Genomic DNA, 27917 nt, shown 5'->3' with positions numbered 1-27917 from the left:
CCAACCATTTCAAAAAATTATCAAAACAAACGAGTTTATAGACACTGGTTCGGTTAAGTATAAAAATTTCCACACACATTGATCTTGCAGCCTTTTTATGTTTTTGGGAGTTTTGTGAGAGTGGACGTACGTATGTTATAACTTTTAGAGTATGTTTGGTTCTTAAACTTGGACTCAATTGCTTATCGAACAACTAGGCTATTCGCCGTTTTTTCGTTAAACTGACTCAGCCTGACTAAATATTACTTTCAAATAGCACAACATATCTACTGTAAAATGAAAGGCGTGTGTGATCTCCATTCTGCGAAACGTTCTAATAGCCTGATCAATTTTTGAACTAACTAAATAACATCAATTATGTTTAAAAAGTATACAATTGAGCAAACACGTTGGTCATTTAAAGCAATAAATATTAAGATGTTGAAATATTACACAGTTAGACAGCAGAAGTTTACAATAACGAATAACTTACAGGCAGTATAAACAAAAAAGATAAAACAGAATTTAATGAAATATAAAATAAAATCTATGAAAATTGCAAATGTTGAGTTCAAAAAGCTGGTACCACCAACGGACAATAAACTCATAAATCAAGTCCTAACGATCACCGTTCGAGGTATGGAAAATACACCTTTAACTTCCTGCGGTATCCAGACCTACGTGAAATAACAAGAAATTGGAACCTTAACATAATAGCATTTTACTTTAGTGGTATGCTTAACATTAATAAGATTACGTTACCAATGTTTATGACTACATTTTAGAAAGCAGATTATTTGGTAATATCTTTAGAACTAATTGAATAGACAAATGACAATTAGAATATTATTTAACCTTTTCGATAAAACCTCCCTAAACAGATTAAATTTGTGTACATTTTAAAAATTTAATCTTGTTATCAGAAATTAAAACAGCACGCTCTCACCTAGGCTATAAACTGTCAAGTGGTTTCACGTTTTTTGCTTAAATTTCCGAAAAGCAATGTTTCCTGTTCTCTTATTGTGTCGTCGTTCATGCAAATCGCAGAGTAAGTTTGTGATGAATTTTCTTTTCCTTCTTTCTGATGTCAAAGCAAAATATATAAAAAAGCTAATATAAAAAGATTGATAGTAGGTTATTTTCATTCTAAAGCCTACCAATAAATCTGCTTGCGACAAACTAAAATTGGTTTTAACCAATGACAACAATTAAGTTGATACAACGGGAATAAAACTCTATTTCATTGAAGAAGAGCGTATGTCATGAGATGCAACTCACTTTCATCAGCTGAAGCTGGCGTTGCGCCAAATAATAAGCAACTCCTGGTTTGGGTGTCACTGGAAGCTCTATATCACAGCGTGAACTTTCTCCAAGTGGTGTTGGACGTTCTAGGAGAAAAATTTTTAAAGTTGCATTTGGGTACTTAAAAATAAACTGCGAATCGTTTGAATTCATTTATACTTACCGTGCAAACTGCTAGAAGTGTTGGGTAAGGTACCTGATTCGGTGTCGATATTACTGGAACTTTTTCCGTCAGGTGGCGTAGTGAGTCTCTGCTCCAAGCATGCTTCCTCTTTTCTGAAATTCTTACCTACAGTACACAAATTCATAAAATATGGGTGGTCTCTTCATACTGTATCATTTTGTGTATAATTAATGGTGCGATATACGATTAATAATTAATTAATAGAAATTTGATTGGAAGCCACACATTCTTTTTAACGCGAGCACTTATCATGCATTAGCAAGACTAGTGCCAATGACAAAACGTGCCTCTACAGTCAAAAACAGCGTCTAAGCGTGTCAGCTCTAAATCTACAAAATCTGCATCAAAGACTTCTGTACAAGTTTGAAAACAGCAAATGTTAAAAGCAGCGTTTTTTTTTCAAGAAGATTAAGTAGGTACGTTGGTCACCTTGAGCACGTTGCTTTCTACATTTGAGGATCGATACCATGGCAACAATGATGATGATAAGAACACATGCTCCGACACTTCCCAACAATACCGGATTACTCATGAGCGATGGTGGCGTCTTCGGGGCGGGAACATGTTTTGATACGGGGTCGCTTGTGGTCGTCACTTGCGATTTATCTGAAGGAAAACGGGACATCAATAGCTTCTTATAGTACCAACTACGACAAGTTGCGTAGAAAGGCTTTGACATTGATCCTGCTATTCAACTGCAATACAATAAAAAAATCTTACGTATGGCTTCATAGGCAAGAATAAATCCGCAGGAGTTAGTTACTGGGCTATGCGTTGACCGCACGTAGCGAAGAGTGACCGTATTTGACCACGATATCACCTTCTTGTTTTGGTTTGTGAGATAAACAGGTTCACCTCCATCCCTGACAGTAATCACTTCACCAAATCGAGTTTGTATGTCGATGACGTCAACACGTATAACGTATTCAGATGACGTATATAGCTTCCATATCTAGTCAGCAAATTAAAATTTAGAAGTCAGCAAATTATGGAATTTTTTGCCGGCTTTTTTTAGAATCACGTTTACTTTTGTACGAAAATAACGAAAACAAAATAATGCTTACCACCAGAATAAAATAACTTATAACTACGGAATAGTACAAGTTACAATATACATTATAAAATATTCAAAACAAGAAAAAAACGCTTTTACGTATACTTGTATATCTCTGATAGGCTACAGCTAATGTTAAAAATCATAATTAAAATCGAAATCAGAAAATCATACATAAACGAAAGGATACAGACATGTTAGCAAAAACGTACTCACCATTTCATTTGAGTGCTTAAATTCTCCGGATATAGGAGAGGTCAAGATGCATTTTTGAGGCGATTCCGGGGTCAGACAGCTGCAGTTAGAAACTTGACAACGGCACAAGCACTTTGAGCTCGGATCGTTGGAAATCTCAGCAACAGCATCTACTGGACAGTCACTTTTATTTCCAGTTCTCTGTATATCATACTGGATATGTGACGTGGGTTCTAAACAGAATAATTTTGATTAGATAAACTTTACCATCCAACCTAACTATGTAGGTTGGCATACAAGCACGCACCCTTTGAACACTTGGCACCGCGTCCTCTTGGACGGGGGCTATTACATGATCTGGTCCGACGATGAACCGGTGACGTGCATGGCCGGGCACAGGTATTCCAATAAGACCATCCGGACCAATTGCCCTTAACATCGAACCCTACAAAATACCATCAACATCAATTAAACATCAAATGAAAAAAAAACGGTTTAAAAATAGTTTGCATGATCAAAGCAGCATGCTTCTTTGAGTTTAAAATAACGTTAGCGTGTTGAAAATATTCTTACGTGTATCTTTCTTCATCTGTCGACAAACTGTTCGGGTGATAAATTGTGACGTCACGTACCGAAAACATACACCTGGCGAGTCAAGTTCAGAAAAATGGTGACAAGGTATGGTCACGTGATCTTAAAAAAACAATAACGAAAATTTTTTTAAGCTGATTGTGAGCATGGTGGCATGCCATGTTGTAGTCCACATGGATTAGACGTAAGAGATAACTAGGCTATAATATATTAAATGTGATAGCGTTTAGGTAGAAGACCGCCGTAATATCCCACATACCACATGCTGTGTGATGGCTTTGCGTGTAACCACAATTTATTAAACAAATATCATCCCACCGGTTTGCATACTTTTATTATTTGCTAACATGCCAGGTTTTGTGTTTGCCGACTACAACAATAGACTCGAGCCTAAAATCCTTGCAGTCCAAAAATTACGATTTAGCCGTGTAATGTCGAGTTGTGAAATTGCGTTTTAAAAGAAACTGATAACCTCTCGCCAAAACGGTTGCTCCTTTGCCGTAATCTTGCCTAGCCATCAAAACTTGTTGTTTATTTTGCAATTATGGTCTATCTTGGCGCTGATTTATGCGGTCTTATTTTAAAGAGCTTTTCACCCACATTTTTCAAGTTTAATCTGGCTTAAACCGGGTTTATCATGCAAACACGCGCCGACATAAATGCCTGCATGATATAAAAGACAGCAGAGCAAAATACCTGGGAGGAAATGTCTTGTACTGTACCTGATGTTCCTAACGTAGCGTTCGTTAAGACTCGATAGGAACCGTTATTGTACTTTGCTACCGCTTGGATGATGTCATCAGAAGGTACACAAGGAGGACGCATCACTTTGATCCTGATTCCTTTACCTTAAACCAACATGATTTAAATTATGACGAGTATAGCAGTGGAAATGGATTCAGAATATTCTAGAAAAGACATGGGAGATGTTGTACGTCACTGTTTCGAAAAGTGGATCATTATGAACGTGCGAACACAGATTTTCAACTTCATTGGAAAATGTCCATGTTTAGTTTTGATGTTTTTTACATCACAACCCACAGCCCCACAACAAATCTGTTTTGTAACAATTACCTGAGCAAGAGAGAATCTTTTTTGGAAGTTTCAAAGAATATTCGCTGCTCCAGTGAACTTGCATGACGTTGCTTTCACGAACGATAACGTCATTCCCTCGGTGCGTCATTCGTAACTGGACCTTATAATTTCCGGGTTGCGTGAAATCATGGCAAGAAAAAATTGTCGAACTTGGTGGAAAAACAACAGTTCGAGTTGACATGATTACTGAAAAACAAAACAATAAATATAGATTATGTTAAACAATGTTGCAGTAGATGGGGATATTTGTAAAATATTACAAATATTCTTAGTAGTTTTCTTGGTAGCATTTTTCTTTCATATACTGTATAGGACAGCAAACGGTAGCATACCTGTGTTATCTCGCATCAAATTGAGTTGTGTTGGATACTGAGATACGACGTCTGATTTACATATGTCACTTTGCGACATGACCGATACCTGAAGATAAACCGTGTTAATGTTTAACACTGTATTCACAATAACCACAGCATAGGTCACGCTTTATGTATAGCTCTACCTCTAGGGTGCTTTTAATTATTTAGCTTAAAACAAATGCGTCATAATAAAACTACCGTATTTGTTTATCACATGAAACGTATTTTGCGCGGTCGTAATGTTCAGCACTGTATAGCAATTCAAAATAATATGTAGGAAAACAATACAACACGAGCGATACCTTTACATCCGTCGTAGACGCTTCGTGCTCGTTTTTCAGTTTCAGTTCAATTTCAGGTACTCTGAGGGCAGATACGAGCGGCACTCGAACATTCAAAATTTTGTCTAAAAAGTCAAAAAATCGCCTTTCACAAATCATGATCTCCCGCTATATAGTACTGGCAAATACGTGTAAGAGTTTAATGTCTTCATAATAATGTTGTGACAAGTAGGCTATACATGGCATATAGTTTGTATATATATCACTGTCACCACTGTGTTGGAATGATGAACAATAGAAATGCCTTACTTACGTGTGAGGCCGTCTCGTATTTTAAAGCTATAATTTCCTATTTGAGTGAAATATCCACAGTCGAATACCAATTTTGCTTCTTTTTCTTTATGGTCCTGGAATATAACAAGTCGATTGAGAGGTAAAACGCACGACCGATAAGAATTTCTGCTTTTGTCCTAATATTAATAAAGTCGTTCGGACAATCGGCGTAACCGTGAAATCTCAAATCCGCACGTTTGAAAACAGCTTGCACAGCTCACAATTCATTGTGTTCATTTGCAAACGGCTTGCGATATTGAATGAGTCGCATATAATGTTGACTTTAATTTAGATTAGATCTATGGTACTTTTCAAACGGGATTATGAATGAACTTTAACCACGACCCACGTAGATGTACCACCAACGAAATAATTCCATTAATTAATTAAATTATCAACCACACATGAAATAGTATTGTGACAAAACTAAAATATATGGTGATTGGTGTGACGGTATTTTTGAAAGTTTGAAATGAATAGAACTTTATACATTGCTTTGATCTTGTGGTGAAAATTCTATTTAGATAGGAGTTTTAAGGCATAAGCTTTAGGTAATGGGGACCCAATAAAATCGCGTTTAAGGTCAAAAATTACGCCTTTCATTGTTAAATGTAACTATAATTGTAATTGTTAAATGTAAATGTTAATTCGCCTCCACCGCATCATCACACAATATAATTACCCGATCAATTTGTGTTATTATTTGACCCGTGAGGGGTCTTTCTTCGTTGTTATGATATACTTCAAGGACTCCTTCATTGTCGAGTCCATGCACAACTGCGGTGACTCCTCTTGTCAGGACTACTATTTCTTCAGGGACGGTGATGGTTACGTTTGCAAGAAATTGTGAGGAAACTGCCAAAGACGCTCAAGGTTTTTAGAAATCTCTTATTGGCCTTTTACTATAAATCTCTTATTTTTGGCTTATATAAGTCAAATATAAATGGGTAGAACAATCATTTAGTGAATACTATATCCTAGGCTAATAGGCTATCTATAGGCAAATAAATATACCGTATCGGAAATTCACTTTAACACAGGTATCAAAGGAAATCAATCTGTCAAAATCTCATCCCAATTAATGAAAGTGACAGAAGTTGACTTCAGGCAATCTCTAATTTTTAAAGCACTTAGGTGTAAATCGCTATCAAACGATTTTAAATTCAACACGTTAATCGCAAGCGACTGCATCAAACCACGTCGAACCGCATTATTACCGATTTAAAAACAGCTTTTTAGTCTGGTTTATTGCGTTGCCAAGACGACAATTTCATTATCGCTGCGTGACATCGTTGAAATCAATAAAAACACCAACGACAATGATTTCCATCGGCGACTGGGCATTGTAAACCGTTAAATTGCTCCATTAAAAGACTTGAATGACCACAGGCTTCACCATACCACCCGACCAATTATATCGAATTGCCCAACTTACTTTTTACCACCATAAAGATTAAAGGTGAAGTTTTTTAGGTTTATTCTCAAGAAAGACCAGTTTAAGACTGTATACGCAACGATTCAGAGAAAACTAGGACGATTTCTTCATATAGACGCTCTCAATGTTTGAGTCAGTGTTATTTTAGGCGTTTATCCTCCCACTATAAATTGAATCACGCCTTTGAACTTGTTACAATCTAACTGATACATAATTAAAACAATAAACATTTACGATATCCAATTTCCTCCAATATTCGGCGACTTGTTACTTATGAGAGTAAGATAGACGTATGAAACTCGGAGAACCTCACGTAAAGATATGTTATTTTCTCTTTACCCATAAGATCGATCACACCTAAGGTAGCGATCAGTAATTCCTCGTAACAAGTTTTCAGCTACATGTAGATATCACATTTACACCTTTCACAATTCCTATTTACGTACGGTGGTGCGTCACAAAACAATTCCGATAGGCAGCATTCGAATACTAGCTTCATCAAGTTTCCCACCAATTAACACAGTCGGAGTGATATCGTTTATGAAACCAAAAAACAAAACACAGCCTTTGTAATATGTTCAAAGTTACCTTGTTGTAGGAAAAGTAAGGCACAAAGCAGAAGTTTCAGCAAAGTTTGCATGGTGGTTCAACATCCACAAAATGTTTTACGTTTTCCGACTTTTACAGGGTCACTTGGAAATTTAGTAATATCCTCCCTGAAATAATAAACAAAATATCCAAATAAAAGCGGAAGGAAAGCAATTCAAATAATCTCCCTTTATTGAATCATCACTAGAAATTGTAACCGTTGCGCCAAGACCATGAAATAAATCAAATGGTGTTGACAGATATGCTGACTAAACAACAAGTTTACTTCTAACTCACAACTCGGTGCAAAACCTTTATTTGTACGACTACGAAATACTGTAGAAAAGTATTAAACTACGTGTGGTTTTTACACTTCAACTGAAAACTACAACTTTGTCCGCAAAACTGACCACTTGACCACAGCTTTCTTGGCTAGTCATGAATTCACAGGGCGTTGCTAATGGATTGTTTGGACCAGAGATCAAATATTAGGAGGTCGTTAAACTCGTGTTTCTGCTGAAAGGCAACTTTACAGATAGCTTTAATTTACCACTGCACGATCTCGGCCTGACTTTTAAGCAGGACATGAAATCATACACGTGCAGGGCGTAACTAAGATTAGTGCGACTAAATCTGTCTACCATAACTTGTCACACTCCTTGTCCACTTGTTCGACATTGCAAACCGGTTGGTAGTTAACCTGCACTATTTAGTTAAATTAAACACTTATTTACTCTCCTCAGTCTCCTGTTCTCGTCAGACCGCTATGCGCATCAAACGGGTTTAAGTTGGTCTAGCAAAGTGCCAATCCACCCAAACAACCACTTTGACTGTTTTGTGTCGCGGACAATGACTTTAACGCATGTAACAAAACAAACACGCTTTTGTCGTTAACGACATCGGTTGGATAAAACGTGGCGCGTTATTTTCGGAATTCATCTTGTTCATTGTATAACCCTGGAAAGGGGCCCAGCTCGCTGAATAGTTCCCAAACCCTTTGAAAAGTTTGGATATGAAACCGATAACATCACTTATCTCATTATAACCGGATGGGAACTTTTTTCTTTGTCTGTTCGAACCAAAAGCCGTTGATCCCAAAAATGTACGAAAACAAAACACTTTGTTATGTCTGACAGGAAATATTTGTTGACAATTTTAATCGCATTTGATAAGATGAAAAGAGGCATTATCAAACTCTGCCCAAGTATTTATCGAATAATTCACAATCGAAGCACAACCTACAAGATGGATAGCATGAGCTTCGACATAAAATTTTTTACTTCAATGATAATAACGTAGTTTTGAAGCCATCTTGTTTTCAACGAGATAAACCCACTCGCAAACAGCCCACAGCTGAGTCTGAAGATCACGCACTTTTGACTCGACAGCTTAATTGCCTCTTTAACTAATAACACTGATTTAATAAATTGACGAAAAGCGGCGAATGTAACTTAAAATAACGACTAATGAAGTAAATCCAACACCTCTCAGTGCATCGAGTAAATTCCCTGAGGTAATCGCCGGCAATAAAGAAATGAGGCGAATTAAAATATTGCAACAATGTCTAAGCCGTAACCGCAAAAATTCATGTACAAGCAAGCATCAACTATCGTTCTACTCCTCCCGCTAAATGGTCCGTGCCAAGTTAGGATAAAAATTTCGCAATCGCAATAACAGAGAAGCTTTTATTAGATATACCAAATAGAAGCTTTCACGGATATACCATAAAATTGTAGTGCAACAGCTGGCACAACAGAAAGTCAATACAAGACTCGACCAATATTACGACAGTGTAAATAAGTATAATTTGTTAGTATATGCATGATGGCAACACAGACTACACTCTGCTGTGCTAACGCTTTTAACAAGTTGAACCACATTACAGTTCAGCGTGCTCAGTCACAAACATGTTTCATTACGAAAAGTCATGTTTTAGTCATAACATACATTTGTACGAAAATGAGTTTTTCTAAAGTCTAGCGAATTCCCATTTCTCTACATAAAATCCCTGTAACAGCATTTTGCTGTGAAAACTGCTCAAAACAAAACCTCCTTATAGGAAAGTTTATTTTATTTCGTAACATTCACAACCTCATATCCTCAACTGTCTCATAAAGTTATAGCAGCTGCCTAGAGTTGTTTAGCTTCTGTCAGGTTCCTATACGTTGAGCGCCTGATTTAATGTCTTTCAAACTGAAATATGTTTGTCGTCAGTTGCGATATCAGCTCTCGCCAACCGCACACTACGTCATAACGTGGCGTATAACATTGACGGTTATTTTCCTCTCTACTGTGTTTTTGTGTGAAAAAATACCTGACTTAATACCGTAGCTTACAAACGAACCTCAAACACAGATTGAGAACAGGTAATCTGCAAGAAATATGCCTTGTTTGGTTAGTGGGAAATATATAACGGATGTATATTACGACGATATCTAATCTAAATACTGCTGACAAGCTGCCATAAGGCGAAGGTGCCACGCTTAATTTACTCTGGGATTTATTTTTTGTCCTGTCTATCAGCAAGATCTAGCAGGTGCAAAAGAGTTAGCACACGGTTAAAATATTACAGAACGTAAATCTTGGCGAAAAGAACAGCTGAAACGCTTTTGTGGTAAGAACAAGAAGCGTTTACGGCTTCCGGCCATGTCTCGGCCCTGTTTTATCGCACTTGACATCAGCTTCTAAAAGTAAATGCAAAAGCTAAGTTAAGCTTCCGAGTACAAGTCGTGGTGCATGTCAAGTCAAGAATAAATCAGTTGCAAAATTTGTCCAAATATTTGTTTTGAGTGCAAAACGATTTACTTACTTGTGGAGGACAATGTCGAAAAGCTTTTCAGTTATCTGAGTTCAAATAAAACTTTATCAGTTTGCCATTAATAATCACTCACTTTCTCAAAACGAACTCACCTCCGCATTCCAAATGGAGAAATAATTCCATCTTTCTCAAGTGGAGTTCGTGATTAATGTCTGAACGAGCTACATGCATTGGCCCTTGCTCAGTTTAACCATATTGACTCAGTGATGGCCTTTTTGAACTTAGCTGAGTTTAACTAGATATCGTCAAAAGCCCGTCATGTATACAGTACACAGCTACTTTATCTAAATTTCAATTTTGCGATTATCAAAAGACAAAAGTCCGAATTTTGATAAATGATTGTTTGGGAAAGAGGATTAAAACTAAAGCGTAGAGCCTTTATAATGTCATTCTCTGCCAATATATCTCATCTCAAAGCCCATAAATACAACACTGCAGCTGCTTTTTGTACATGTAGCAGCTCGGCTCTGCCTCATTCCCCGCGCTACACAATTCCGAAACACACAAGTCCGATATATTTCAATCTTGTTTGAACGAAATCCTGAATGATAGAAATTTAAAATTCTGTCACGACAACAAACCTTCAAAATCCCGAGCCAGTTAATTTATACAACATTATCACGACTGACCAGAATCCATTTGAACATTTCTTCGGATCTCAAAAGTCTTTATCACACTATATGAAGTTTGCAAATTTTTAGGTTTGTATTTACCTCCTTTTTTCCCTTTTGATCTTTAAGGAAAATAAGCATTGGTATTGTGTCATTAACGCCAAAAAGATTTTTGTTACAGTATTCGGAGTTTTTTGTGTTACTTTTTACTTCAAATGGAGAGTGAAAAAAATTCGGGATTAGTTCTAGTTGGACATTACAATTGCGGAATAGTGTCAAGCAAGAATAGCACTATATGGAAAGCGCCATTTGGAAAAGCGTCACTTAGGCCCTCGGAAAAGCGTCACTTTTTTGTTATAGTAAGTACGAAATATTGCATGATCTAAAGTTTGCTTAAGTTTGATTTTCGTTTTTCACCAAAATTGTGTAAAATCTTATAATGTGTAATATAAGTTATTTAGTGTGCAGCTGTCATTGAAAAAGTGACACCATTTTTGGTCTACTAAAGCATTAAGGTGGGCAAAGCTGGTATACATAGGCTATATTTTCGTATTTCCATGGAGTAAAGGAGAAATTGAATAACAAAAAGTTGGTACAAATCATACAGGCTACCGAAGATATACCGTTTATGCTGGAGAAATATTATAACTTAAAATTTGCTCAATTTCTTCTTTCAACGGACTTTTTAAATGCTCAATTTAACTCCCAAAGAAGATTTAGTTGTTTGAATACTTTTATTGTCCCGTGTGACATGAATCCGCAGAAGTTTCAGAATATTACATTGAGCCAATTTTATGTTCCAAATACGTACTGTAGGCCTACTTTGTTTTCATGAGTTCTACCAAAGTATCTTAACATTATACTTTTAAAGCGCAATTACATTGATGAACGGGCTTTTCCAAACATTAGTGAAATTTTTGTCTTCTCTTATTTTTATCCAGTCCTTTGCTTCCGTCGAGTGCTGAAAACTTGAACAACTATTTACACCACACGATGATGCTCATGACCTAGAGTACATTTCAGAGCTTTCAAAACCAGAGGCGATGGCAACATCTAGTTAAAATGTTAGTGAAATGAAAATATATGATTTTAAGCGGCTAAGATCAGGTAACACTTTACTAAATCAACTCCATCCACAGTAAAGGGAACTTTGTCTCATTCACTAGAGAAGCGTTCCCTCCTGCACGCATTTTGTTTTTACTACAATTGCTGTGAAAAATTTCAAGACTGACTTAAAATACAAAGATCACTGGCGTGAACACCTAGTTTGTAACAGCCAGTGGAAGTAACTTCAACCTAACCGCGCCGACATTGCTTTCTGCAACGTGATTGTATTTTTTTGTTGAAGCTCGGTGTCACAGCAAGTTTGAATTCCTTCCGCTGTTATTGACAAATGATAAAAAAAGGGCGTAGAATGCGGAAATTGTAATAGCCATGCTCATCAATTTTTTTTCTTTCCCGTGCTGTACAAACGCCATTTCAGCACACACAGACAAGGTTATGTGACCTGTATCGATTGTCACAAAGTGCGTGTGGTAGAAGTTAGGCGTAAAACTTCACCTGTTATTTTCGCTATGCCATTATAACACCGAAACAAAACACAAGGCATATTTTATTTCACTGATATCATACGTCAGATCTGAAATACAGTTCTTGTAAGCAACAGCGTTCAATAATAACCTAGGCAATAAATCACACAGTTTATGAGGAATAACACAAGGGCAAAAAAGTTGCGACCGGCAAATTGTTGCTAACTTCTTGAATGGAAAATTTTTTGTAAACACTTTAATCGAGTCGTTTAGCCGTCATTTTAAACTGCGCAACACATCTATTTTCACAATGTTCTTAAAGAAACCGAAGTGGAATGAATGACGTATTTATTAAAATTATTTGCCATTAAAAGGGTCGTACGCAAAAAGTACGAGTCCACCTCTCAGAAACAAACGAGTGCAATTAACTCTGGATTGTAAAATGCGATGGTCACATCAACCATGCTTTGAGTTAATACTGATCAAAGTGTCAGGCAAATATAACTCAGATAAAACAATGATAAACATTACCACTATCCTATCATAGGAAATAAACGGTAGGTCAAAGGTAAAGTGTCCAAAGTAACACAAACAATCAGATACAACTTGACCAAGGTCGACTCCACGACACTCAACTATGACTGTGAGGTTTGTTATATGAATCGTTACACATGAAGTTGGGTATTTCATACAATGTTTTAATAGATGCTTTAAAAATTGAAATTACCCAAATGAAGTACCATTTAAGCTACTGAAAAAGTAACAGTGCGTTTAGCAGGTCAAATATCAATATTTGTCCTATTACAAACACTTGAGTACATGTAGAAAACAAAACACAGCAAAGACCATAAATCAGCTTTATAAAAGCATTAAAACCATTGGAAAATTAACAAATGTAATGAATTATACTGTACTAGCAGCATCATAGCCGTGAAGAATAGACATGGACGAGTTTCATCAGCAAAATGTAGTTTTCATTTGTTAGGCCAATACATTACCACAATAAAAAGTGTCTTGGCACGTTGAGGCCCATATTGCAACGTAGCCGAGGTTTGCCTCTTACTTTGCTGTAGGGGCCACCATTAAAATTACAAATCCAAAAAGCAAGACAGGGTTATGCATGAATTGCCACTGAATGATGACCTGGGCCTCATACGCAAAACAATCTTCAACAAAATTGGTATTGCACTAGATCAAGCTTCTGAATAAATATGTTCACTAGGTAAAGGTAATGTTGGTTGTTGCAGGTGTTGTATAGTTGTAAAATGGAACGGTCGTGGTATAGTTCAAGGGTGGCACTTCACCACTACATAATCCTTCATTGGTGTCCTTTGATAAGTCTATCACTATCTGTTTAACAGCAACTATTGTCCCTGCCACAAATCCTACAAAGCCAAAGAGCGCTATCAGAAAATCTTTCAAAATACTCCACTTTGACATGCGCAAACTCCTAGAAAATAATAGAAATGTTATTAAATGAATTACTGTTGACAAAATGTATAAAATGCATGGTATAAGCAAAGTATATCACACCATAAAGAATATCAAAAGCGTTTAAAAAGTTACAAAAGTTTTTCTTTCACGGGTAAGTATAGTTACGTGCCAAGGCCTTAAAATTCAATTTAAATAATTTCAAACAATAATAGGACAGTAAAGGAATTTTACGACAAAACAGATCACCTTATTTCATCGGGTTCTTTCCCCATTAAGGGTTCAACACTTGCATCGGTAACTCCCGGAGAGTAAAACGTCAGATATTCAATAATTGGTGGAAATATCAATGCCAGCATTGACGATGAAAAGGCACCAATCAGAGTGATATAATCCCCCAAATTCGGAATGGCCACCGCACAAGCGCCTAAAATTGTATTTCCATTTTATCACCTTGTTTTTTTTAACCAACTGTTTGTACACGGTCATTTCGAATTTATGGCCGCTTGTAAGGAGGCAAGAGCAGACATAGCAAAGCATATTAGTTCTTATGCTATCTCCATAACAACATGATTATTCTCTTTGTACCGAATGTAATTATTCTATAGTAAATGATTATATTGATATGATGTTCATTATGCCATTTCTGCTCTGAGCCCATTAGAGCCAAGATGGTACAATAACGAATAAAGATGCGACATATATAAAAAATACTTTTCATAAATGCTTAAACATGATCATAAGCATGCAATGAATTTACACATTTCCAGAGGAAAATCAGAAATCATGATAAGTTTCTTTGAGTTAAACGTAGAATACCACATTTAAGTACTGACACCATGCACACCAAAAAATGAAACCACGTCATGCAAATATTTGTGAACAGTGAACCTCCATTTAAAATTCTACGCATGTGATTAAACCAACAACAAGATGGCATGCTATTGTTACATTTATGTTACCACTTTATATGTCACTGGCTTAGAATCAAGATTTTGTAAGATTCATTACTTATGTCACCGCGGTGATCTTGCAAGATGAAAATGAACATGATTGCAAGCTAAGAAAGACGACAATCAACAAGTAGAACAAACAAGATTTCACAGCTACTGCATTATGATTAACAATTTAACAAGTTAATATGAGTCTACATCAGGAGTGTCCAACCTTTTTGGCCAAAGGGCCACATGCGATTTACGAATGATTGCGCGGGCCACTTGAGTGTTTACTGCTTATTTCTAATAAAAACCCTCACACCAAAATTCTAATCTTAGAAATAACATTTGATGCAATGAAATTAACTTGAACAGTTGTGCACCCCTGCACTAGAGACTATAGCAGACGTCGGCAAACTGCGGCTCTCCGGCATGTTTTTTGTGGCTCTTCTAGTCGAATCGTAAAATTCCAAAAAATGTAAAGGCTACCAAGAGTACCGTTTATGAAAGTTTCTGTGTAGTTTTTCTTTATTTAGGCCAGGATTTCGTTTATGACGTAACACTAGACATCGATTCCGACATTGTTTTCAGGTATAGATTCTATACTCTATGGCAAAGGTTGTCAAAATGCACCTCACCAACATGTTTTTATGGGTCTTTTAGTTAAAAAGTAATATCCCAAAATGACTACTAATAGTATAATAACCAAATTGACAATCATTACTGATTTTGCGGTTCGCTGGTGTTTATATTTTTCCGCAAGTGACTCTTTCATTGAACAAATTTGCCCACCACTGGACTATAGTATATTATCTATCTATTGCTCTGTTATCTATTATTTCTACTATCTATTGCTCTATGATAGAGCAATACACAAAGAAAGCAAACAATAAATGCCAATTTCTCGGAACGTAAGTTCGCCATAAATTACATAGGCGATTCAGTTGATAATTTAAGGCATTTCGAAAAATACCGCGCGGGCCACGGGTTGGACAACCCTGGTCTACATCAACAAACTAACACCAATTCAACACCAACAATCACAAACAATACTTAGAAATTACTAACAACAAGAATCGTAGGTGATGCATTAGTGCATTTTTTATCAAAGGATAGCATAATGTACTCATGAAAACAACAATGAATAAGCTTGTTCTTTAAACTCATTCGGCAAATTGATTAAGAAAAACTGAAGTTTATAGACAGACACAAAAGAATAGCAATGGTCTTTTATCAATATAACAACTATCTCTGGATGAGACATGAAACATTTAACTTACAAGTAAAAATGGTGAGCAAGATTCGAACTACAGCATCAAGCAAGATTTGTTTCTTATGTGAACGTTCTGGTTTCTGTATCCATGGAGACAAGAGGTCCATGGGCACATAAAACTGTAGCAGCCACCCGGTAAGTATTGAAAATGAATAGAGAACTTTTGCACTCTGTGCCAAGCTATAAAATTAAACTTAAAAGTTTAATATTGTAAGTATGTTAAGTAAAGCATTGCAATAAGTAGAATGTACTCATATCTCAATGCTGAATTAGTATCAATAAATGACATTGTAGTAGGCCCAGTGATTTGATTCAATTGGCGAAACGCTTCTTCGAAAAGAAGATCCAAGTAAGAACGGACAATTAACGGTAATTATTCAAACTTATAGAAAATTCAATTCATTCAGCTTTTCAAAACTGTTTTTATTAAGCAAAAATTAAAGTAAAACTTCATTTCATAAGCGTTTCAGACAGAACAACATCTGATAACCACAAGAATGGAATCTACCTTGTTTTGTAAGATGAAAAACAACTAAAATGTAGAAAAAATGCAAGTCCAATTAACAGCAACAAAGCTGTAGCACAAAGAAATGTAAATATAAAAAACAAAATATGCCCATTGATGTGATTAAAACTACCAAACCACTCCTTTTTGCACACCTAAAAGCACAAAACAAGGTTGCCATGACACCATGCAAACCTGAGGTGATGTAACTATAAAAATGGCACACCAGTGAACCACTTCAGATTTTCAAGAATTACCAAACCAAGAAACCAGCATTGAATTACGTCTGATTGGTCTATGTCAGTAAAATATCATACTTAAAACTATTGTTTCAGGTTATTCCACAGCCCAAATATAAAACATTTGCTACTTTCAATGCTATAACATGCCATGCTGCACTATGGATTAGTGCTAAACCATCACCAGGAGAAAAGTCGGTAACCTTACATGTAAAAAACACAAGGATGGTACGGAGGATGGTTTGCCACAAGATTTCATTGCCAGGTCTAAAACGCCTTTTAAATTTAGCCCAAATTAATTCAATGGGCACATAAAACTGTATTGCATAAGTAGCGGCAATGACGAATGCCAGCAAAAGTTTGACAGTTTGATAAAGCCTGGAAACAGAAAAAAATCAAAATGTGAATCGTTATATGACAATACTGTCAGGAGTGTAATTTCAGCACCGAGGATGAGATACAAGTCAGCAATACCTTGATAGCTTCTTGGAAAAAAGTGACAGTTCTATTAATTTATGTATACCCTTATGTATTCGTAAACAATATGTACATACGGTTCCCTGATGGGTAGATTGAGGGTAATACTTCCACAAACTTTGTCACCAAAATGTAGATAGCCAATTACACCCAGGGAGATGTACAACGCGGAAACCATGAACATGCCAATGTTTAGAATAAACGGAAAGTGGTCAGGATGTCTCATTTCATTTTCAATCGGAAGTATCTACATGTAAAAATAGATTGTAAGTCAAAAAACGTAATGGTAATTTTATACCCTTTTAAAACTTAATATAAATGTTGTTACATTTAAAATTGTATCCAGTGCAACAGTGATATTAAATATCAGAACTTTCTGCTCTTAAAAAACCATGTGGTGAAATTAATCTCTGGTTAGAAAGATAAAATGATTAAAATATATAGTACATACAACTCCTATTCCTTCAAAAGCATATATGGCAGTTCCAAAAAACATGGGCACAGATGACGCATTTGCAACTAGCTTTGTCAATTGCACATCCATATCCTACATATATGAAACAGTTATAAAATACAGTGAGTAGTCATTGCCAGAACCGAAAATCACATGAGCAAGCACAATGTTATTGCATCTGACATCTATGTCCTACAGACCTACAACATGGATGTATAAGAAAATTCAAGGTTAAAATGCAAATAAGCAACTACACATTGTACATAACGTTACTGACACACTAACGGTACCCATATTATGTGAAATAGTTTTTAATGCTATATTGCAGAACAAAACTTACAGGAATAATGTATCTAAAAATAATAGCTAATGAAACCACAGTGGCCACATTAGCAGCAATGGAAAACCAAGCTAATATCTTCAGTTGACGTATGAATGACAAGAATAAAATGGGAACACAAATCATGACCATCCATACACGAAGACCAGGAGCATCAGGCCAGTATAAACTCACAACCTGCAAGGTAAGGTATATGTAAAGTGTTGGTTGTTTTCCATTCTTTAATGTCCATCCAGACATCCGATGATTGTTAATACATCAAAATAGGAGACTGTGTTACTGTAAAGGGTTAGGTCAAAATTTTTTTCCTTACAAAATTCACATTAATAAAACTATACTTCACGGCATCACATATTTATTCATGATACATGGTGCTAAAACACAGAAACCTACTAATGCAATTAAATATAGTAGGCTACTTTGCCTACTCACACACATGCATGTGATGGGGTATATGAGAAACGTTTTTGCTAGCCAGCACAAAATAAAATTTTTTTTTTATAATTTTTGGAAAATGTTTTACAAATTTTCTGCTAATTATGATGTGAGTCGCAGTTATTATGTCAGAGAGTAAAATCAGCCCAAGTGATGGTTAATTTTGTATTCAAGGTCTATGGTTCTAAACTTGTAGTTACTGTGCTTTGGATTAAGTATTACCTAGCGAGAAAATGATAATTGCAGATGACATTTGCTTTCTATGATAGAACCTTTTAAATTGAAGTACATGTACAAAATTCAATTCAAATATCCCAGTAATAACCTGGTGCGTCTTTATGCCAAATGTCAATAGCACTAACGTACCGAGTTGCACAACACCTTTAAACTGAGCGAACAGTAAGTTAGGTTGAGCCAAAATCACCCAAGATACTCGTACACGTTTTTGGCAATTATTTCTTTACCAAACAAATATTATACAAACTTTTTCGTCCAGAATGCCTTTTGACATGTCTTCCTTAATTTGAAAATAACTTATAAAAGTACTTACTTGTCGTATATTTTGCGCCATAAAAACAAAATACACACAACAGAATCCCAGTTGTGTGATCATGAGAAATGTATCTACAGCCCTTTTTCCAACATACGAATATTTTTGCAAAGAAACATAGGGTCCATGTCTAATAGCATTCTCCATAACAGTTGAATAATCCATAGATGGAACACCTTCCACCCTAAACATATGTATTATACTGTATATATATAATATATACAACAACAACAACAACATATCATATATGAATATTCCATTTGACGCAATCAAAATTAATCAGATGATATTGATGCTTAAAATAACATCATGTCTGGACTTTTGTCCAAACTAGCCTACTAATCTGGAAGCATACAAGACACACCAAATTTCCATCCTTAAAAAGCGCAATGCTTCGTCAAATACCACCCCAGGTCAAATAGAAACTTAACACATAAGCTATTTGCTAAAGATACTCTGCCAAATGCCAGTGCATAATATAAAAGCCACCGTGAGTGTAACAATACATTTTTGTAACGCTGTAACTCTTTGACTTCATTCTCCCCTTTGGTTGACTAGATCAGCGTGCTGAGGAAAAATCTGCGTGAGTGGAATGGTGGTTGAACTAAGATTTATTCCAGATGTGGCTAGTTGGAGTATGTGCTTTTAGGCTGTGACAATTTCATTATAAAAATCGTACTTTCAACGCTATTTTTCATGGCTTCTTGTTAACTTACCTAAATCTTCCTTCTAATCTAAATCTAACTTCAACTAAACCCCAGATAGCTTATACCAGCTTTTTACATATCCATTCTCCTAACCTACCGGCCTATATTTAACTATGGGCCCCTACTTAATATAAAATAGTAACTCCCATTTTTTAATTGATGTGGTTCAAAATTAGTATTTTTAGTCAAAGAATTATGTGTTTTATCTGTTTCATTAAATGGTGAAATTGGTTATGGGATCCATTTCAGTAGTGACTGAAGAAATCCTGGTTGTTGCGACAGCAGTCACCTCAATAAGGACTTCGCAGAGTACAACAGACATATCTGTTGCAGTACTAGATTACAGACATAACAAACAAATTTAGGATGATGACAACAAACAAGCCAAATTAGATTAATTACACTTTGATCGTGTGAACTATGATTATGCACAGACCAATTACATTTCAGATAAAAAAAAATTACCTAGGATTTGTTACAACAGCTTACCTGCAAAAGTGCTTTGAACACTTGACAAGGACATGCATGCAATGAACACAAACAATGGCCATTACTGCAAGAAGGGGAGGTCCGAGGGCTAACCCTGCATGGTCTATTGCCAATGGTAGTCCAAGCAATCCGGTGCCTATGTTTCCTTTCAGAAGGTGCATCAGAGTTGCCAAATCTCTGAAAGTAACAATTGGAAAGATTAAATTTGAACCATTTTAGATTCTGCTCCAGCCTAACACTATAACCCACTTTCGAGTTTGTTAAAACTTTTATTCCAAGCAACAGAACTAAATGCAATCAGATTTGTAAACACTACAAACCCTTACCCAATGCGCTTGATATTTTCATGTTCTACCATAACTCTTAACTACTGTGCAGCTGGTAAGAGTAACATACTTCAAACTAGTTGCAGTGATATATATGAGTTCAACATACAGGATACAGCGTTAAGATAAACAATGAAAGGATGTAAAACAGCCAATAGAGAAATTAATTACTGCTAACTTCCTTCCAATGACATATTGTCAAAAAGTTATTCGTGCTTGGTATCATAGATGTTGTAATAATGAAGGTGATAAATTACAATAAAAGCAGGAAAAAGATCAAAAAATTAAACTTTAAGGTCGTGAAATATATGCAAAGAATTATCTAAGTAATATAGTATACTACATCTACAGTATATATATACTTCACAATCCACATCCATATGTATAATTTGTAAAAATACTGGTAGTAATAAACTTCGTCACACAAAATGTATATATTATATGTATAAAATATGTTTGTAAAAACCTTACAGCTTTATGCATTTCAAACAGGTCTTTTATGTCTTTTTGTTTATCACTTATCTGGTTAGCAAAATTATTGAAATATCCACCTTTCGATGTAAAACAAATTTTCAGAATACCTTCACTATGACACAATTTCTCATGATATGGGATACATGGATATATTACAATTTGTTACAAGTTTACAACAGGAAGTTAATAAATTCACCAGGGGCTATGATATGAGCACAAAAGCAGTGCCATACCATTCCTGCTCATTTTGCTAAAGAAAAACGGCTCAACAGTGTGAGAGTAAAGGAAAAATGTGTGATACATGCAGACCTTTGAGAGAAACAGAAATGTCACGTGAAAGTTCGTTGCAGATTATGTAAATACTTACTGCAGGTTTATTCAGCTACAATGAATAAAATGTCTTTAACATAGGAAAACATTAAACAATCCACATGTCCGTTCATTTTTATAGTATTAGCCTCACATACCACATTGCAGCGATTGCAAGCCGCATTTAATCACAGACAATAAAAAAAACAAACCGTAAGCCACACCAAGTCATTTTTATCGTTGGAATATGAAAAAGTAATTATATTCCATAAAAATAATAACTTAGTTTGCAGTAGAGTTTATTATTACAGTAATATCCTGATTAAGTTCGCAAAAATTATCACAAAATCTAGATTCAACTTTTGCAGCAATTTATGATTTCATCAAAAACATGTTGACTTGTCATAAAAAAGTCAAAAAATAATTCATAATTTATTAAACATATCCTGAATCGATGGTTGATGCATATTTGCGCATAATATTTACAAACTGCGTCTGTTGTACATGCAAACAATTTAGCTTAACTTCAGTTGAAGCTTCCACCAGTCTTTAATGGTTGCTGATTAGCAATTTCAGTTTTGCTGATATATACATTACATAATAACATGCCTATTGTATAGCTACCGTATTTAAAAAACCATACTTGCTATGTTCACACCTACCACATAAGTTCACACAAACTGTTCAGATGCAAGCTGCGAACTTAATCGGGATCTTAGTGTATTAGATTTAACATGTAATATGCACTCATCTGACAAATGCAAGGACAAGTACAAACAAACGGAGCAAAGGGAATTAAAAAGCAGCAGAATTAGTAGTATGTATTTTTTGTTTTTATGATGTCACATTTTAAAGAGCTCAAAAGGTTGCAAAAAGACAGGTTTCAGTATTCAAAGCAGTCAAAGTAGTATTCATTTTAAAATCGAGGAAATCAATAGAACAAAATAAAATGGTTATCTCATTGTTTGGAATAGAAGTTTAATTCTATTTGAAGTTGATGGTTATGGGGCACGACCACAATTAGTTGTATAATTGGATACAGAAGGCAGTGTTGGATTTTTGGGGGTGTCTTGGGGCCATGGCAACCAAACTTTAAATTGGGCATCCAACATTGAGCTGAATGAATGCCCACTAGGCAGTAGGCACCCATTGTTTTTTTAATGATTGGTCTTCACTGCAAAATAAGGTTACCCATGTGACTGACTTTTGGATGATGCCATTGTTGAAAGTGTGATCTGTGCCAGACTATGCTAAGTGCACAGCATGAAGAGATTGTATTTAGAGATGCATTTGCAGGAAATGTGATTCTGGCAATTGTGACCAGACCATGGGAGAGAAAAAGAACAGAGCATAAAATTTTAGACATAAAAAAAAGCATGGTTGATTGTGCCTGTTGGCAGATTAAGCTTACCGGTAGTTTGCAAGAGTTGGGCATCTAGCTTTTTCGATCAGCACCCATTTTTACAGAACCAGAATGCCAGAATTCAATTAAAACAATTTATAGGTTGACATGCACTGAGCTACATAACATACCAATTAGTAAAATTACCAGATATATTTACTGTAACTTTTAAAACGGACACGTAAATAATTATTAGGCGTGCCCCACCCAAAACGTTACCGAAAACATTTACATGATTCAGTGAGCTGCAATACCAGGACATTTCTTTGAAAACAGCCAGTGGAAAATAAAGAAATGCTGCATGCTATACACTTGGTAATTGTTTTATGATTTAGATAAGAACACAAACTGCCAAAAGATTTATATATAAAACAATACTATACAACTTACGAAGTTGCATGTGGGTTTGTTCGACTTCTGACGGCAAACTCCACATCATCTTCATAGTTTGCATTTCCATCACTAAAAGTTTTAATTAATTAGTTACGGTACTTTATTTATTTTATTCACTTATTTGTTTAATTTAACTTATCCCTGTAAAATTATTCACATGTAAATAGAGCCATTTTATATAATAATAAAATATAAATAAATGTAAACTTTTCCTTGCTATAGAATTAATGCTTATATGATCTTATAATTGCAGTAAACTTTAGTAAAGGATCTTTTCTACAAACCAGTTGGCATTGTCCTCAATTCCATTTAATAGTGGTTTTCTTTGTTCATTTTTCATAGTCTCAGGAAATGTGTTGTAATTTTTTGCGGAATCCTGAAAGACAAATTACGTAACTACATATTATATCAACGATAGGCTTTTTCAAAAAACATATACTACTATGCATCGAGTATGCTAAACACTATCAGTTACTTATTACCTACACTTGGCTTTAATATAAAGCGCTTTAATAGCTGCATCCGTTCTTCAATCTAAAGCTGGCCGTAACGCAGTCGATTTTATTGCAACGTTACAAAAAACTCAATCAATGCACCACAAAACGTGGCAAGTAACAGCGAAAAATGATTGATTCAACTACTAAACTACGTTCTTAATTTAATGGTTTTAGCATATTAACATTCCCTTATAGGCCTACTTCGTGTGAAAAAATTTTATGCGTTGTTTTGTCAACTCTTTATTTCGGTCGCATCTTAGTCTGACGTATGACAAGTCTGCTTTCATTTTAATGTTGCACAAAGGCTATATTAAACGTTTGTTACATGATGAGGTCGTATCGTTGGACCAAATAATCAAAGCTAGAAATTAAACAGATTGCACGGAAAAAGAACGAACATTCCCGTCGTTGCACTGTTTGGAACAAGAGGTTAATCAAAATAGACGCAAAATCAATCGCAGACGTTGCAAACGTGCCAATAACAAATAAAAACATGCCTTTGTTGGTCAAAGTTGTCTTGTTGTCCGGTTGGTATCATGCCAATCGGGATTGGGATCGTCTGTTATTATTATCGCAGAATTCAGTCTATTCAGGTTGAGATGACAAAACAATGAAGGCAATTTTTTTTGCTTTTTAGTTAGTGCTCTTTTTCATTTTATAAGTCTAATCAAGTTATCAATGGCGATCACAGAGGGATGATAGCATGAAAAACTAATAGGTCAATTCCCTGAGGGGAGTGTCGCAACACTCAAACAACCCGTCTAGATCCGCCTAAATCAGACCTAAATCTACCTAACTAATCTTGAAAATCTAATTCCAAGAAAACGTTTAACAGCTGAAATAAACTTTTTGCATAGCCATTCTCCTTAAATAACCGTCTATGTTTTACAACAGGCTGCGGGACCTACATACGGTGAAATAGTGACTTTGAATGTTTTATTAACGATTAGTAACTAGCAATAGTTGTTGCTAGTTAATACTAATAATGATGTCACTATTTCACCGGAAAAAATCGTACGTTTCATGCTTTTTTCATGTTTTTTTGTTAACCTAAGTTAAATGATATAATATAGTAACCCAAACCTAACCTATAACTTCCTTCCAATCTAAATCTAACTCCAATTAAACCCTAAATAACGTACATCGACTTTTTTCATACCCATTCTCCTAACATAACCGCGTATCTTATAACATGAGAACGGGCTGCGTGACCTACTTTTGGTGAAATAGTCACTCTGTATTAATAAATAAAAAAAAATAAATACAAAGAACACCTAAGGTCTAAAGTAATCAAATATAACCCGACATTTCATTGTACGTTTATTCGGTGAAGTCTACACAGAAATAACTAAGAAGAAAACATTAAAATATAAACTACCTTATTTCCAGTCATGGTTCTTGCACAAGGTGGTTTCGGCGAATGATCAGGCTTAACTCTACCCATACAGCGTTATCAGCTGTTAACGACAACAAAGAAAAAAGCTTGCGTCAATATACGTATGACAAGTGAAGTGGAACCAACGCAGCTCTCTATGTATCCAGCTTCTGTTGCAATGGTATGACTTTACTCTCGGGGTAAATGCGGTTAAGTGAGTACGAATCGCTAATAACACCGTCGTTAGAACAACTCAAACGTAAGTGGTAGAAGTTAGATTTCACGATCTGCTATCTGAGGCGTAAAAAATGACGTCATTTTCTACGTAATGACGCTTGTACTTTTCCACTCCAATAGATGACGAATAAATGAAGAGAAAAAAGAGGTCTCACGGCGCACACAACGTGAACAAAATACAGCTGTCGATAGCAAGATCAAGCTATGTGGCAAAAACATGATATTTTGTCTACTCACTCTACTGTATAATCATTAATCACAGCCCGACAGGCCACAATGACGTCATCTAAGTTTTTTAGTGTATTTTTGATGTGTTTTGGCCAGCACTAAAAAGCAATTGATAGGGTTGCGACATCTCTTCGAAATAGTTTTTGCTGAATATCAAAAAACGTCTTTTCCGCATTCAGAGGAATTTCCTTAAAGCGCCAGTTACGCCGGTTCACGATCTGACACATCATAACATGTACTGCACTGCATCACAGTATTTAAACGAAAGCTACAATGTTTAAATTTATATAAAATTATAATTAGTGTTCGAACCGAGCGGCCTTCAATAACAACGTTCTATTTACATGTTACACAAATACATGTCATGGGACGAAGTGCAAACAAAAGATGGATGCACAGAACAGCGAACTTGCTAAATGAAGAAATACTCAACAGAGTATACGTGGCGTAGGTGGATATATAACAATACTGTACGTTTTCTTGGACATTCTGATCAAATACGCCGATTTCTGAGCCTTTGTTGTGTTCCTAACCCAATAACATTTATATACATTCCTTTCGAATTGGTTTTACAGACGAACGGGGTTGTTGATGCAATACCCGAACACGTACTTTGACCAAATTTTGTAGTTTTCCATTAACTCCATTTCGGACAGCCAAATAGATCACATGACGCCTGCATAATAAATCGTGCTTTGATAGAATCAGGCTAACAGATGGCTGCCATTCGATGACATAAAGCACGTTTTTCTAGATTTATTATTTTTGATTGTGCATTATAATGTAATTCTTAATCGAACGAACGGCAAGCAGCATATTAATTAAGTTCTCAACAAGCAAAAAATAGCACTTTATTCGGCAAGCTATGGCTGCAAACTGTGTAGTCCTGGTAATGTACAACACAGAGAGATACGCGCGTGGGATATACGATAACGCGTTATAAGCCTATTCTGAGAAACCTCGTTAACAGTCTCCTCGACAAATGATGACAAACCGTATATAAGTTGAAAACAATTGCGCAACCGCGACCAGTAGCGGGGCACAATCGGCAATCTTTTGATCCAACATAAATGCGAAGACAATAGCCCGCAAAAGCAACACGCCCGCAGGTAATGCCACCAGTTTACTAATCTACCATGTACCTTCTAACTAACGTGAAATGAAAATTTCTTGTGTCCCAGAGGTCAACAAATTTAAATAATAGTCTGGTCTCTTACTTGTAATTATTATATGTAAAAAAATAATGTTGTATTGCATGAGTTCAAAGGATATGCTTCATTTGAAAAATTTAATAAAAGGTAAATATTTGTAATTGTTTTTAACAGTATACTTTTAAGCCAGAGTCAAACAGTGTGCACAATACACCAGTGCATGTATTTCAAAAACCATCCGCCAGCTGTTGCCATTTTGAATTTTAATGCAGTTGCATTTCATTGCAATGTGGTCTGCCACTAATTTAATCAGTAACCGACGTGGTAAGTAGTCAATACAAAAATGTGACTTCTTAAGAAATGTATACATTTATATACAGGTTACAACAAAATAGTTTAAAAAAGCTACACAGTAATGATCAATGGATACATACCTTTTTGCTAAAACTCAGGAAATAGGAAATTAAATCTTTTTACATGTATGTTCTGTAGTTGTTGATCAATTTTAGACTGTGATAAAATAAATATCAAATTCTCTTTTCTTGTTTCAAACCGAGCTTCCAAGGGAAGTAAAGTATCTTCAGAATTAACATCTAAACCTTCACCTTCATTTCCACCACTTATCAGGATATTTTACATCATGCAAATAGCACACAGTAGGCCTACTTGGTTTTCAATATTTCCTTTAAGACAAAAAAATTGAAAAATTGAGTTAATTTTAAATTCTTTTTTATACATTTGGGAATCAATTTCATTGATTTCATTTATAAAAATAATTTACCAAAAGGAATATTTTCTCTCTTATACACCTTTAAAATATTAAAGAAACAGCATGATGTGAATTGTATGATAATAGAATTATAATCTCATTTTGAAACTTGGTAAGTCAATAAAGTGTAAAGAAATCATTTTTTCATGGACTTCATACACAATACCTGACAGGGGTAGATATATTTGGGGTGTTGAAACTTCGCAACATCGCATTCAACAATTAAAACAATTTTTCTCTGTGCGCAGATGTGTTCCATCAAAACCGGCAGCGGTCAACTTCAGACAAAAGTAAGCCGAAATTTGTCTATGCGTGTCATTACCATAAGCAGTACCATATTAGTGCTATTGTCGCTAAGTATATTTGCTTTATTACCGATTAGTTAACCAGTTAATGAGGATATAGCACGTAAGCGGCATTTCCGATGGAGGATGATGTTTTTTCGTCATCTAATTAAGATTAAACATTTTAAATCGAAGGCAACAATTGTTCTAAATAAACTTGCATGTACATGTCGTTAATGCGTTGGTATTTGCTAGTAGTTGTTTCATAGTCGAATGAATTTCTTTC

At 35.5% G+C, this 27917-nt stretch overlaps 2 protein-coding genes across 8 annotated transcripts; both read right to left on the bottom strand.

The window, feature by feature from the left end:
- Positions 1–267: 267 nt before the first annotated feature.
- On the bottom strand, positions 268–8114 carry LOC143469512 (uncharacterized). Of its 3 annotated transcripts, none has more exons than XM_076967253.1 (16): positions 7394–8114; positions 6053–6225; positions 5351–5444; positions 5059–5162; positions 4733–4820; positions 4380–4586; positions 4028–4153; positions 3288–3407; positions 3022–3159; positions 2736–2947; positions 2186–2417; positions 1895–2071; positions 1445–1570; positions 1258–1367; positions 926–1060; positions 268–683 (listed from the first exon to the last, which is right to left on the bottom strand). In XM_076967253.1, exons 1-15 carry the CDS (start codon positions 7443–7445, stop codon positions 941–943), a joined length of 2079 nt encoding a protein of 692 aa, XP_076823368.1. In that variant the 5' UTR covers positions 7446–8114; the 3' UTR covers positions 268–683; positions 926–940. The 3 variants fall into 3 exon arrangements, with proteins under 3 accessions (XP_076823368.1, XP_076823358.1, XP_076823375.1); XM_076967243.1 differs by having other exon boundaries at positions 268–656; positions 7394–8113; XM_076967260.1 differs by having other exon boundaries at positions 268–656; positions 1478–1570; positions 7394–8113.
- A 4308-nt stretch (positions 8115–12422) lies between these two features.
- Positions 12423–27261, bottom strand: LOC143444247 (proton-coupled amino acid transporter 1-like). 5 transcript variants are annotated; one of them, XM_076943415.1, is made up of 12 exons: positions 27013–27261; positions 24966–25044; positions 23375–23466; positions 23088–23159; positions 20187–20363; positions 18991–19174; positions 18006–18182; positions 17663–17758; positions 17289–17458; positions 15998–16170; positions 14032–14209; positions 12423–13801 (listed from the first exon to the last, which is right to left on the bottom strand). In XM_076943415.1, the coding sequence occupies exons 2-12, from the start codon at positions 25029–25031 to the stop codon at positions 13570–13572; spliced, it is 1617 nt and encodes a 538-aa protein (XP_076799530.1). In that variant the 5' UTR covers positions 25032–25044; positions 27013–27261; the 3' UTR covers positions 12423–13569. The 5 variants fall into 5 exon arrangements, 4 of the variants coding, with proteins under 4 accessions (XP_076799530.1, XP_076799532.1, XP_076799531.1 ...); XM_076943417.1 differs by lacking the exon at positions 24966–25044; XM_076943416.1 differs by lacking the exons at positions 15998–16170; positions 27013–27261 and adding an exon at positions 16943–17112 and having other exon boundaries at positions 24966–25431.
- Positions 27262–27917: the final 656 nt, after the last annotated feature.

The sequence above is a fragment of the Clavelina lepadiformis genome, chromosome 1, assembly GCF_947623445.1.
Source record: "Clavelina lepadiformis chromosome 1, kaClaLepa1.1, whole genome shotgun sequence".
In the NCBI taxonomy this organism is placed as follows: domain Eukaryota; kingdom Metazoa; phylum Chordata; class Ascidiacea; order Aplousobranchia; family Clavelinidae; genus Clavelina; species Clavelina lepadiformis.
The sequence above is the reverse complement of the archived record's forward strand: the minus strand, read 5'-3'. Positions and strand labels throughout refer to the sequence as shown.